The 14,878-nt window shown below is 39.2% G+C and overlaps 1 protein-coding gene across 1 annotated transcript in view; it reads right to left on the bottom strand.

Annotated features, from left to right (window-relative positions):
- Positions 1–256: 256 nt before the first annotated feature.
- The window catches only part of KIF26A (kinesin family member 26A), a 49,306-nt gene continuing 34,684 nt past the window's right edge, over positions 257–14,878 (bottom strand). The window contains exons 4-14 of the mRNA XM_053475429.1: positions 13,420–13,629; positions 11,761–11,854; positions 10,745–11,007; positions 10,269–10,452; positions 8,907–9,066; positions 7,711–7,873; positions 4,038–7,275; positions 3,466–3,656; positions 2,890–2,910; positions 2,044–2,194; positions 257–1,726 (exon numbers count right to left, since the gene is read on the bottom strand). Of these exons, the coding sequence (XP_053331404.1) occupies positions 1,548–1,726; positions 2,044–2,194; positions 2,890–2,910; positions 3,466–3,656; positions 4,038–7,275; positions 7,711–7,873; positions 8,907–9,066; positions 10,269–10,452; positions 10,745–11,007; positions 11,761–11,854; positions 13,420–13,629 (4,854 nt within the window). The 3' untranslated portion in view covers positions 257–1,547. The remainder of the gene's footprint in view (positions 1,727–2,043; positions 2,195–2,889; positions 2,911–3,465; positions 3,657–4,037; positions 7,276–7,710; positions 7,874–8,906; positions 9,067–10,268; positions 10,453–10,744; positions 11,008–11,760; positions 11,855–13,419; positions 13,630–14,878) is intronic.

Raw genomic sequence — 14,878 nt, forward strand, 5'->3', positions numbered from 1 at the left:
ACTCACAAACAGGCTTACACACTCGCTTTCGCACACACAGTCACTCTAACACCTTGCACAGAGCTGGTTAGAGCCGCCACGCTCATACAGGTGTGATCACATAATGTTGTGTTACGTAAACCCCACCAAGCCCCACCGATATAGAGCCATAACCAGATGTAGATAATCTCCTTAAAGAACAGACCCTATGTTGTATGTGTAAAGTGTAAACAATCCTTTTGGCAAGCCAACACATACATGTATAGAAAGCCGGTACTAACAATAAATGCATCTTTTATTCACAAATGAAAGCCAAATGAAAATATTATACATTTATACAAAGGCTTTGTAAACCCCATATAAAATCAAGATGATCTGAAAATATGACTCCGTATGAAATGCAGTTAATACACACATAGACCTTCTCCAAAGTGTTTTGGCAATCATACAGCGAACGCGTCTCAGCGATCCCTTACAAAAAAAAAATGCACACGATACATGCAGCATGTAGAAATTTATCCTGAGTTTTTGCCTTCTTTAGAAAAACTGTAAAAAAATGAAATTTTTTTAAAAAAATGCCAAAATTGTCATCATTAGCAAAAGATAACATTAACGTTATTTTCGAACAGGAAAAGTATTCCAAAGACTGTTTAGGAACTATTTAGGGGAAATATATAAAATAAGGACATTTTTTATTGAGAAAGGAACAGGATGGGAAGCAAAAAAAAAACAACCTAACGTTAACGAGAAACGTTATCAAACACCCAGATACATGTTCATAAAAATATCTAAAATTTGTAGCCAGGGAAATTATAATACAGTTTCATTTTGCTGCATAAATCAGCTTTTCTATGAAATCAGAAGGCAAATTCAGGTATGAAAACACAATTAAATTATTGCTCCCTCTACAATGTTTTTTTTTTTTTTTTTTTTTACATATAATTATACATAAACTGTACAGTATAAAAAATTAATAGCAGTAACATTAAAGTGTCTGCTTGGGTTTGCTGGCTTTTAACTTTAGCACCAAATAAAATAATAAAAGTCATATGAAAAGAAGGCACTTCACGTAATATCATTTTTTTTTCCCATCTCCGTCACATGTTCTTCTATAATCTTCTTCCCCCGAGGGTCCTCCTATCCATTGCATTGGGTTGCATGACTATCTGGTGGCAATGGGCTTAAACATCTTGTATAGTTAAGTTCTAGAGGCACCATACTGGTTGAGAAACATTACAATTCATCATCGATAACTGACCCACAAACATTCTTTGCAATTTTCACATTCCAATGTACAATTTTGACACAATGCACAGACATGCGTGTCTTCTCATTCGATTGTCCACCTGGTTTTTCTTACTCTACCTCCAGGAACGAGGGTTTTTCTTCTGGATTATCTTGATCTTAGCTAATACAAAACACGAGTAGAAACCTAAGATTTTATGTTTAGGTCCATATCGAAGGCAACTAACGCACAATCAGCGTTTCACACGCGTTGACTCCAGTCTACGGTCGTATTGTGTCGGTTCAAGATCATCCATACAAATTCCTCCACTCTAGCCACGTTTTCAAACTTCTACTTCTCTTCCTCCATCGTGCTGATCTAAGGTCACTCCAATATCGAAACAGGTCACCATCATGACATGAGACTTGCATATGTTAACACATAGTTCTAGATCCTCAGTCACTTGTTCTAGCATCTCCAGATACTCTTGAGATTCTGTATCAAGAGATGGGTCCAATTCAACTGTTGGTCAAAAAAAAAAAGAGGAAAAACAAAGATTAGATTACTGCTAATGGTGTTTGAAAGAATATCTTGACAACTGTCGAAGAGAAGAGGATGCCCAGATAGTTAGGCTAAATTTAACCTGTCTTCAAAACGTTCTAGAGCGATCGAAAACAGTCTATGCAGGTTGCTGATATAATCGCAAAGTCAGCATTATATTTATTGTAATATATCGAGATTTATATTTAATTAAGGTGTATTAAAACGCAGACATTACTGGCTGCTCACTAACATCTATTATGTATCATATATGGAAGTTAGTAGAGTTAAATACATACATTGTCCTCTCCATTTATTTGGATCCATCATCAGTCTTAATTTTGTCTCCTCCAGCTCCTCTTTCAGCAGCTCGTACTTTGCCTTCATGTCTTTGATTTTCTGTTGGCGCCTCTCTATAATCTTCAGCTTGTTGTTGAAGTACGTCAAACCCTTTAAAAGAAATATAGAGTTGCTTTGATCAGTTTGATGCCAGTGTTCTTCATATTGTAAGGTTCCTTTTTGGGAGTTTTCCTTTAAATAATATAAGTAATAACGTGCAGAAGGTTCTTTTGACATATGGGTTCCTGCTGGGTAATATCCTAAACTGACAGCGCGAACGTTCTCCTCTTCCTGCTGACTTATGTATGCCTTGTAACTAGCGTTCTAGATACAGTATATACAGTTCTAGAAAACCTACAAAGTATGGTTTTAACCCCCTAAGGACAATGGGTTGTCCGAAAACCCATTAAGAACAATGCATTGTCACGAAGGGGTTAACACAACCATAAAGATCGGTCTAATTCCAAAACCAGAGATCATCTCATATGGCAAGGAAGTGCATAAATGAACAATATATATATATATATATATATATATATATATATATCGGCCCTTCGAAAGTCAAAAGGCAACCAAGAATTATTATTATTATTATTACTATTATTATTATTTTCTTAAGACTGAAAGAGTTGAAGGTTACTGGAATAATTGAAGTCTTAATTTGACTAACGGGCACAATTAGTATGCAAAATGAGATGCTCGTTACTATCGTAATGATTAATAATAAATATAAACTACAAAGCATTAAAATAATTGCAGTGAATGCTACACGGAAGTAAACATTTCTTTGTCATAATATTCCTTACCTTTTCCATATCTTGGAAAGGCTGACATAAAAAAAAGAAAAAAGAAAATCAGAAATTGCAAATCAATTTAAAAAACTGTTTTCTAATTACATCAATTTAACTATGTCTTATTAAATAACACTTTAACCGAGATATATTGTATGATTTACATAAAGCGCTAACGATCTCAGCACATGCAGAAAGCGATAAACTTTTACTTAGCTAGGTTTAAAAAAGAAAGACTTCCTATAATATGTTCATTGATATTCTTTGCGCATGTTAAAGACTATTAATTGCAGAAAGCTATTATATTTTCTTCTCCTTGGAATGCTCGCACCGACATATGAATTATAAAATTAGTGCTTATGACATTTTAATTGCAATCCATTTCCAAAGTGCCTTGGAAGTCTGAAATACACTGTGTTTGCTAAACAAAGATTCTTCTTGCTTTAGAACATGATTAGTTAACAACCTCCAGATCTCCATGAATGAACAATAGCTCCTAAGATTTGGGGATTTGGATCCCGTTGATCGCGGCAATCATTGTTTCTCAACAGATAGACGCAGAACTGGTTCTTCTAGAAGATAAATGCTCACCTCTGTTTCTTCTTGCCTGCGTCGCTGAAGTCTTTCTACATCATCAATCTCATAGACCTTTATTTCAAATGGCTCTTTTAAAGTGCCGGGTAAGGGAGGCAAGTCGACCCATTGGCCGGTAACATTTGCCTTCCTTCCCGTCGTCGAAGTCTCGGGCAGAGGAGCAGGTATGAGCCTTCGTCTCTGAAGACCTGCAATAAGTCATGCAAGTTTGAACAGGTAGCTCCAATGTCCTTACAAACATTCACGTAAGTAAATAAAGTGCAGTCGATGACCATATCAAAGGACCCGTACCACAGAAGGCATAGCATCTGTACCTTTTTTTATATAGGTTTTAAAGTTACATATTTTACAGAGCTTCTAGGTATCAGATAAGGTTGCTTCCGTCTCAGCTCAAATATTTAAAACATCTAATATTTACGTCAATTCACCCTTTCCATTGAGTTTCTTAAAATAAACTAAAATCTTATCAATTTTCAAAGGAAAGTATACTATGCATCAGTAATAAAGAAATGTTACAGAATTATTTGGTGTAAATACTGTCAAAGGGATACCATGATTGTCTCTCTTACCTCTTTTCTTGGGGGATTTCAAACTTCTCATCCGGCCAGATGAAGACATCCCACTTTCGCTCATGGAGTCATGAGCAGAAGAGGCACTTCCCGTGGCTTCACTGTCACGAATCATGCTCTCATATCCACTGCTCCCACCGCTGTGATAGAACAGAGCCGTCCTTCCCATTGCCGGTGGCAACTCTCCACTTAGAACGCTGCTGTTATCACTGCCGTGCCCACTGCTGTATCTTTGAGGTCGCCTTGGTGCTGTTATTTTGCTGTAAGGTGATGGTAGCATAGGGGTTTGTGGCTTTTCATCACCCAGGTTAATGCCACTATCATTCCCACTGTCTGAGTCGGCTGATCCTCTTAAATGACCCATTTTACCGGAGCTTCCAGAGGCTAATTCGTTGACCCGGTTATTGGCTGCCCTCAAAGCTTGCTTAGTGCCCATAATCGTTCCTCTGGCTGGCTTGCTGTTAGTGCCCTGCACAGTTCGAGAAGCCGCTCTTCCACTTGGTGGAATACCAGAATTTTTGCAGTTTGTTTGATTTAGCGACTTTACTGAAGAACTAAGTGACTTTGAGCCATTTGTCGAGAGGCCACGGTTTTTGTTCATATTTGTCGATGTTTTCTGAGAAAGAGAACTTTTGGCCTGATTCATCTTCACAGGCGTGGTACATGAAGGCTGTGAGGTGCCTGCAGAAGACGCAGGTGGAACTCCGAGTTTTGGTACCGTTCTCCCTGCTTTGTTAATACTTGAACTACTGTTCTCACGGGTTCCACTTGCTCTTGGACCTACAGATGTTAAACTATCACATCTTTCAAGAGACACGTGACTCCCGTACCGATGGACGGATTCTGTTTTGTTTGACTTAGCCTTTAAGCTTGAAGCCGCTTTAGGCAAAGAATAATCACCTTTGAGGTATGACTTGCTGCTAAATTGTATTTCCGAGTCTTCTTCTGAGTATGACCGATTACTTGCCAACCCTTCTAGTTTGCTGAGGCTATCTGCATGTAAGGGGATGTTTTTCTGGTCTAGACTTGACTTTCTCTCAGGAGGGGCAGGAGGTGTTACTCCACCAGGTCGTGGCAACATGCTTGCTTTTTGAGTTACTACCTTCTTAGCACCCAACGATTTAAGACTCCCATCAGAAAATACAACATCTGACAAACCCTTATTCATGGTGGACGCTTGAGAACTATAGTTTGTTACAACTCCTAAGGTTGTGGCACCCCTTTTGAGCTGCGGCACTTTTGTCAGGGCTTCAGTCTTCTTTGAAGGTGGCTTATCGTCCACCTCACACCCGTCTACCACTCGTTGAGAACATGCCAGCATGGTTTGTGAATTCATGGCTTTACGAGCCCAGCTACAAGTTTGTGCAAGATTTGGGTTCTGTCTCAGCTGATTGTCTGTGGCCAAAATGGAAGATTCTGTAAACACTGGCTGATTTTCAGCATCCATTCTTACCAACCACGGATCTTCAAACACGCTTTCTTTGCTACACGATGCGTTAGTATGTGCTGAGGTAGATTTATTTTTTCGAGGAAGACTTGAATGAAAGGTCTCTCCTGACAAAGTACCCCGGGTGCTAGAAGCTTTAGGCTGGTTAGTTACAGGATAAGCAGCTGAACATGCTTTGGTTAGGTCTGAGGAATTTAGGCTTTTCTCATTCTTGGAAAACAGGGGACTAGAACTGGCACTTTCACTCTCCATTTCAGAAAAGCAGAACCCACTGTCATTAAGAGAGCTTTTGAGGCTCTTACCCATCTGATCGGTTGTGTTTTCCGAGTCAAGGTTCAGACACTCTACAACCTCATTGCGCTTATGAGGTGTGTATGGGATATATGTCTCATACGTCTGGGCTCCATCACTTTTTATTGTACATATACTCACTTCGCTAAGCCAAGAACTGACAGATGAACGTCTGCTGCTGACCGTGCACTGATCCTCAGAAAGGGGAAAGACAATATCGATATTCACTCCAGCAGCAGTCACCTGAGAAGTGTATGCATCAAATTCATCATTAATACTGCTTATAATACTAACTGGTCTAGAGCCAGAAGCAAGGGCTTGTAAAGAGCAGTCACTGTTAAAGCTAATGATACTGGAGGGTCTTCTTCTTTCAACCATGCCACCAATGGACAATTCTTCTACAACGGTGAATACAAGTTCATCTTCTCCATTTAGCTCAACAGGTTTTTGCAAAGTTACAGTGGTAGTTAATATATCACGGTCAAAATGCTTGCCCTTGACTGCTGAGCAAAACCTATGTACGTCTACTGGACCCGGCTGTTTAGGAGTGCTACTGCAAGCAGGAGATGTGCTGTCTATTAAATTGTGCTTATCTTGGCTCTTCAGATTACTCATTCCAACAGGAGGCGTCCTCACCCCATTACTGCCGCCTGGTGAGGAGCAAGTTTGAGAGCTCAGTTCTGGAGGAGGTGGAGCAGGGCTGGGGAGATGCTTTCTTGTCTGAAGACTTTTCCCCTTCTCTGAAGGTTCCATAGCTAATTTTGGTTGTTCCTTTGATACAAAAGCGCTTGGACCAACAGATTTATGCAATTCCATGATTGTCAGTTGATCTTTGTCGGAGTTGCATTCCAACTTTATGTTTTCATCTTTGGCATGTTGTTGAGAGGGCTGAGGTGCACTTGTTTCAGAACCTGAACTATTTTGCTGTAAAGAAGCTGTTGTATCAATGTGCTGTCCCTTTTTGGGAGATGCAATTTCCTGCAAAGCAGTCCATTTGCTAGCTCCAGAATGTGGCATATTTTGCTGCTTAAAATGTCCATTTTCATCACAGCTAATGGTTCTACAGCTAGGTGTTCCAGAGACTGGACCCTCGCTTGGGAATCTAACAGGTTCCTCGCTCCCATCGATGCACTCTAACCGCTCCTGCAGCTCAGCAAAAGTGTTGCACTTGAAGTGATCGTTATCCGAGCTCTTGATACTTGATAAATTGTCTTTGCTTCTTTTCTTGAGGAGCGATGGAATTATGGGAACAAACTCTGGAGGTCCTTCGTTATCTGTTAGGTCTCGATCAGATAACGCAGCACCATTAGGGTCAACATAGATAACCGTATCACAGGACTGTTCGCTGCTGGATGAATAATCAGGATCACTATGCATGCCCAGAGCCGGAAAATCAGGGTCAAGTGCTACCGTTCTCGGATGAAAGGGCCTTATGTGGGGTGGTCTCCGGACCCGACCTTCTTCACAAGAGCTTTCTCCACCAGACGAGCTGGATGCATACTGAAGACGAAATAAAAAGAAAACAGAGCGTCAATCACACAACAGCTGCGGGCTTCTCTGTCGCACACACAGCCCTTTTCAAGGAGACATAAAAAAACTGTGTTATGTTTTAAGGGGTTCCTTTAATTTACAGCCAATGAAAACTGACGTTAAAACCTTTTTTGGGCAGTATTCTCCAAACATGCACTTTAACCCTTTCAAAGATACAACCTATTTCTTTGTTTTTTTTTTAACCAGAACAAAAAAAAACATTAAACTAAATCATCCTAATAGATTTTAGGGCAAAAAAAAAAAGTCGGATATTTGTGTAACGCATAAAACACGAAATTAACTCCAAAATGGACGCGTGTGCGAAAGAATAGACAATGGTTATCCTACCGCAGAAGAGGCATGCTTTCCAAAAAATTTTTTAGGAATGAAGAGAATTAAACTAACCCTCGATTTCTTCTTTCTCATTCTGTGAATTCTAGAGGCAAGCTGCACCGTGGTGAGCGTTTCTGGATAATGTGCCGGAGAATCCGAGATGTGAGCAATCATCGTCGTCCGGCAGTTGATATTCCCCAAAGATTCTTGCAAGAGCATAGTTAATTTGCTATCCCTGCATAACAAGAGGAAATTAGAATTAAAATCTACACCGGGCACTTGCAGCACCACGAAAACAAAAAAGACATTCCTCATTGTTATTTCGGTATTGTAAGAGCACAACCAACAAGCACGTAGTGGGATTTCTTTATGAAATGCCAGCTGTTTGCCGTACTATAAATGACAAGTCCCTGTAATTTAACCTGGCCAGCCTGCTTTCCGCTGCAAGGAAACTTGTTTAAAACCCCTAAGGCATCAAAGGGATTAATTATTCCCAAAATTGACATCGGAATTTGCAAACAATTCAGGGAACGAAGCAATTAGACCCTGTTAATCATAATATTGATGGGTAGTATATCTGTTTAGCATATTCTTATCCTCACTTTCTTATTCGGCTATTTTTCCTTAGCGCTTGGTCCGCGCCGGGGTGAAACCACAAGTAAGCAGAGATGTCTATATTTTTACTGTCATACAGTGACCAAAATTATCTTTGAACCCTTCCTCACTCGATATGTAACCACCATTATTATAGCACTGCTGCTAAAATTCGAGTTGGTGGTGCACCGGAGGGTTTAATGTAAAACATGAGCATGAAGAACCTTGGCAATAGAATGTAAGCTCTGTTGATAACAGCTGTTCGGTCTGTTAAATTCGGTCAAATTTCCAAAAGTTTGGAATCAAGCCTGGCTCTGATGTACCTACAAACACTAGAGATCGCTGCGGGAATGGTGTCACTGGGGTCTTCTGCCCAAAGGTCAAGACGAATTGAGGTGCCGAGACCAATTCAATTGGGTTAGGTTATATGTATCAACTCAACCAGATTTCCAGTTGATTTGGCTTGTCTACCAACTCACTTTGAGTTGCAATGTCTTGTAAACTGCTCATTAAACGAAGCTTATATCAAAACTCAACAGCCAACTCAATGACAAAAATGGCTACCAGCTCTACTGGCAAACCTACCAACCGTGGAGTCTATCCCTTGAGGGCCACTAGCCCATCGATATGAAAGTAGAATTGTGACAACATTCATTTCATACAGCTGGACCTACCTATAAGGTATGTGTTTTGCTCCATTGACAAGAGCCAAGATGACATTCCCCAGAGCGGTCAGAGATAGGGAGAGTCCTCCTCCTCCCTCGCGGCTTTTGCTCAGGACTTTCTCGCAGCTTCCTAGGTCGATCAGATGAAGACGGCTTCGACCTCCAGACACTGTCAGAGAAGAAGGATTGACAATGAACGTCCATTCTGTGACACACAAGCAGCTATATATATAGCCTTGTGAAACTTACATGCTGTTATCGCCAACATCGTATCGCATCGTTGAACACAAAAAATACATCCTTTTTTTTTTTTTTACATACATTTGGAAGCAATTTGGCCAACACGATGCATAAATTAAAATGTATACTCTCTAAATACACCGTGTTTGGAGGGCAGGCGCTCATTAAATGCCTGTGAACCTGTGTATTTTTTGTAGATACTGTATCTTTAAATTGTAATTTTCCTGCCTAAAATAATTGGCAGGTCCTGATTGTTAGCGACAAGGTATAGATTCCTCTGTTTCTGACTTCAATCTTCCTGTAGGCAACTTCATTTACATTTAAACATCCATTCCCACACGATTGTCAGAAGATACATTCATTATTCAAATGCTCACTGCCGTTATTTATTTTAATGATTTAAGGACCAACTTACCAACAAAGGGTCTTATATCCCAAGAGCGATATTACAGGTTTGACTTTTTCAATACTTCAACAACCTTATCCAACCTTGTCATTGTTCCAGCCTACAGCAACTTCCTTCCACTTCCTATTCTCTCGAGACTAATCATTCTCCCGAAATTTACATGCACGCCGTCAATAGTGGGAAACTCCATTTTATTCTCATTCGCTTCCACGTAACCTTCTCTAATACAGCACTCCGGTTTTGTTTTTGTGTAAAGTACCTTTATTTGCAACCGAAAGGAAATTGTAAGCTCCTAAGAGTGGGGAACCTGATTACCCCATGTCCCCGATTTGCATACATTTATCCAAACTGCACGTTCTGTTTGTCCATCTGTTATAGAAAATGCCGGCGATGCGTGACTTAATATGGATTGGATTTGCACTCTAGGAGACGCTGGTTAGTCTGACACCACATGTTATAAAAGATTTAAATATCTGTTTGTAGGAGGGGCTTGGGTATATGTGGGTGGGTCCAAAGGGGAAAATGGGGGGGAGGTGATCACCACCCACTCCCATCTTTGCCCATTCCATGGAATGTTAGCCTAGCCCGTTTTTTTGTTCATGCCCCACCCATTTCCCACACCTACAAAGCCTGCTTAGAGTGAGTAGAGTTGGCACCTATGGTTGGCTGGACACAACTCCAATAATGGTTGGTCAACCAAGAACTTCAAAAAAAAGGTGACTCACTTCCTCCTTTGCCACTCTTTTCCATCCGATACTGGTAAATATGAAGCGTGAAAAGCATATGCGAATTCCGTCGATCTTCTTCCTCGCAGTCAGGTCGACTTGTGCTTCTTGCCGCGATCGCGGCATCAAGGAACTGAGCTGCCTTTTCTGCGGTCGGTGCTCTCAGCTCACTCTGGTTTTGGAGCTAAAATCGTTAAAAAAATAAATTAATTAGCATCACAACACAGAGGTTACCAATTAGGATAAGGCTGCATGTTTTTTTTTTTTCTTCCTCAACCAATGAAACCTCTAGGGCAATAAGAAAAAAAAAATAATAATCTCTGCGCGAGAGTCGAGGGGAATCTATGCTGAAAGCAAGACTTTTCTAGGGTTTAGGAAAAAAAATAAATAAAACAAAGAGAATACAAAAGCAGAAGGTCATGGAGTGTTAGAAAAAAAAAAGCTATAAATAAATAATTTGAGACGTTCCATTATACCTGAGTCCCACATATTGGATCCTCTCTCAGATACACTCCCGGTGACTGCCCGTCTTGAAGACTTCCAGTGGCTACTTCAGCTAATAAATCCTTGAGGTTTTCCTCTTTGCCAAAGATCTCAACGGCAGAAACCCGAATGGAGAAGCGAGTTCCGGTTTTTTCTTTGCGTTCGCTGATTAGCTTGAAAAGCCAGGAGATTGCACAGGGAATAATGCCGAGGCTTTGTGTCGAGGCATCTTTGCCAATCATGGTGTATGTTTTGCCTACAATAAAAGCAATCCTAGATTTCAATTGTTGCGCAAGACAATGGGGGTAATTTGAACAAGCAATCTGCCTTTCATTAGCATACAGAATTTCCAACTGTGAGTCAAAAAAACGTGTAAAATGACAAAAAATCCCTAAACTGAATTTCTATAGAACAAATAAGGAGCAATTATAATTTCGAAAAGAAAGAAAAAATGTCAAAAAAATCTTTTTTTTGGCCATTACTTCAGCTTGGCTTTCAAATAAATCATCTAGTTAATCCACAATCATGTCTTCGAGCCCTTGATAGAGCTCTCCAGCATGTTAAGTAAATAAACCGTATCCGATCTATTACTTTCCTCTGAAAGTTTAATCATTTATATAAGAATAAGAATTTATATTTATATAAGAAACTTTTTCAGTTTATCCTGCAACAGCCTATGAGCGCCTGTTTTTAGGTCAAATGACAATCAAGCGTTCCTTGGAAATTTATGGATGACGCAAAATATTTCAAGATTGACAAATTATTTCTGGGATGTGGACAGTTCTAGGAATGATGTATCTGCCGCGGTGAACAAAGACTAAGGCGTGACTTTGTTAAAGTTTCGATTTGTGGGATGGTCCTTATACTTCCCGGAGATATTCATTCAAGGTATGTAGCTAATTAAAAGCTATCATCAATTCATATTCTCCGTGTTTGCTGTACTGGAAACGTACAGCGTGTAATTATCATACCGACACGGTCATTAACTGTAACATGTCTACAAGCTCACCGAGGTTTACGGGACCAAAGCAGAATACGCAGCCATCTGCACCGTTCACTGCTGACTGGATGACTTCAGCAACCGTCCCAGAGCAGACCTCAGCCTGGAATTCAATGAAGAGTGGATTCAAAATATATTATGCACAGAAAGGTGGAATTTATGGGATATTAACTTAAAAGAGAAGGGATTATGGATTGAAACTACACTGAAAACCCCTCCAGTATCTCGCTTGTAGAACGGAACTGGCAATCCTACTAATGGTTGGTCGAGGTGGCACGAGAAAAGGTTCATCTTGGGTATTCCATAGAATGTTTCGAGAACCAACCCAGCAAAATAAAAATACACGTATGTCGATATCAACATGTCTAAGACACGGACAGAAAGTATGTCTTATTACCCAAGGTTTCAAGGGCTCGCTCGTTGGCATATGGCTGCTATATTTGACACAGCGTTAGGACATAGCATAGGGTTGAGAATGTATGATCCTGAACCTTCCACCTAGATACAGATGTCTAGATCTCATCGGTGCAGGACAGGAACGGTTAAGACTCATGCAAAGTGCGATGATCATCTAAGGCCGACAATAGCACAGACCATGGATGGTCCTATTGAAGCACATTAAGCAGTTTCATGAGTTGCCCAAGCTAAGGGAACAGTGGGGTAACTTGGGTACCATAAGTGTCCCATGTGTTGAGTTTGTAACGTCAACGGGATCTAAAGTTAAGTCGTCTTATAGAAGCTGCTCTTGTAAAATGTTCATGAGGTTTTTGAAACTGATCTTTTTTTTTCAATCAAGTGATTAAACTGTGGATTTCCGTCTTTGTGGTTCAAGGAAAAATATAATTACTAAAAAAAAAAAAAACAGGTTGGAGCATCACTTAGGACCCAATGATTTCAGAAACCAAAAAGTCATTCAATCAGTTCTTTCTACATCTAAAATCAACGCTGACATTTGCAAAATGGGCCTTGCCGTCGCAAATTGATCAGTGTTGGTCAAAATTGACTGTTTTCTCAAAAACAAAATTGATCTTGTGTGTGCCACAAAATCAATGAAGTCACAAGGGTATATTTACGAACAAACTATTCGGCTGCTGACTTAGTAGAATTTAGAAGAATTCAACCCAGAGATCCAATGGAACATTAACTTTTTCCAACTCTAACCGAAAGATGTTTGAGAATGATTGTAAGATTGTAAAAGGAAACATTCCATAATATATAATATAATATAATATATATATAATAATAATTATAATAATAATAATAATAATAATAATAATAAAATAATATATAATATAATATATAATAATAATAATATATAATAATAATATATATATATATATATATATATATATATATATTAAAAGGAAGATTGTAAAAGGAAACATTCCATAATATATAATATAATATATATATAATATATAATAATAATAATAATAAAATAATATATAATATTTATAATAATAACAATAATAATAATATATAATAATATATATATATATATATATATATATATATATATATTAAAAGGAAACATTCCATAATATATAATATAATATATATATAATATATAATAATAATATATAATATAATATATAATAATAATAATAATATATAATAATAATATATGATATAATATATAATAATAATAATATAAGTTTTGAATCTAACCTGCGAAGCCTCCTGAGGGAAGACGGAATCAAATGCAAATATCTTTGGGGCAGCAACAACGGCTTTTCTGTGGCCTAAAATGGATTGACCACAAAAAGATGGATCGTAAAGAGTCACTTGCTTCTTCCGGGAGTCTACCTTCAAGAAAGACATCGACTCTGAAGTATGGTGGGATCCTTGCGACGGGCAAATTCTTACCATCACCTTTACCTGAAATCACAAAGAGTCACAATGTTTCTCACATTGAAGCAGACAAATATTTTCCTCGCACGGGTGATCGTCATCTCCATTTAAAATATGTTTTTAAAAAATATTGTGCTTATTAACACTGCCAAAAAGCTGGTGATTGAGCTGGGAAAGTCACCCAAAATATCACATGACTGACAGCAACGGCGGCTCCAGGTCTGCAGATAAAGGGAGGTTTAGAAGCAGATAGAAGCAGGTTTTTGTCAACACCGACATTACTGTATACAGCGCGGGGGGTTATATTACTGTATACAGCGCTGGGGGTATATTACTGTATACAGCACTGGGGGGTTATATTACTGTATACAGCGCTGGGGGGTTATATTACTGTATACAGCACTGGGGGGTTATATTACTGTATACAGCACTGGGGGGTTATATTACTGTATACAGCGCTGGGGGGTTATTACTGTATACAGCGCTGGGGGTTATATTACTGTATACAATGCTGAGGGGTTATTACTGTATACAGCGCTGGGGGGTTATTACTGTATACAGCGCTGGGGGTTATTACTGTATACAGTGCTGGGGGTATTACTGTATACAGCACTGTGGGGGTATTATTGTATACAGCGCTAGGGGGTTATTACTGTATACAGCGCTGGGGGGGTTATATTACTGTATACAGCGCTGGGGGTTATATTACTGTATACAGCGCTGGGGGGTTATATTACTGTATACAGCACTGTGGGGGGTATTATTGTATACAGCGCTAGGGGGTTATTACTGTATACAGTGCTGGGGGTTATATTACTGTATACAGCACTGTGGGGGGTATTATTGTATACAGCGCTGGGGGTTATATTACTGTATACAGCACTGGGGGTTATATTACTATATACAGCGCTAGGGGGTTATTACTGTATACAGCACTGGGGTAATTACTGTATACAGCACTGGGGGGGTTATTGCTGTATACAGTACTGGGGGTATTTCTTTAAACAGCACTGTGGGGGGGTATTATTATATACAGCGCTGTGGGGGGGTATTATTATATACAGCGCTGGGGGGTATTACTGTAAAAATATTTTCCCATGAAATTTCCCCTTTAAAAACAAAACTATATTCAGCCTGTCGTACGGTTGGAGTAAATGCAAAAATAAGTGACAGTCCTGTTTTTTTAATCCCTTCATTAAATATGAAAATGTTGGTTTCTAGCCAAGAAAATAAAGTGCAACCAAGTCGCTCTGTTGTATCTCACATCAGGAACCTG

The sequence above is a fragment of the Spea bombifrons genome, chromosome 9 (genome assembly GCF_027358695.1).
Source record: "Spea bombifrons isolate aSpeBom1 chromosome 9, aSpeBom1.2.pri, whole genome shotgun sequence".
Classification (NCBI taxonomy): Eukaryota; Metazoa; Chordata; class Amphibia; order Anura; family Pelobatidae; genus Spea; species Spea bombifrons.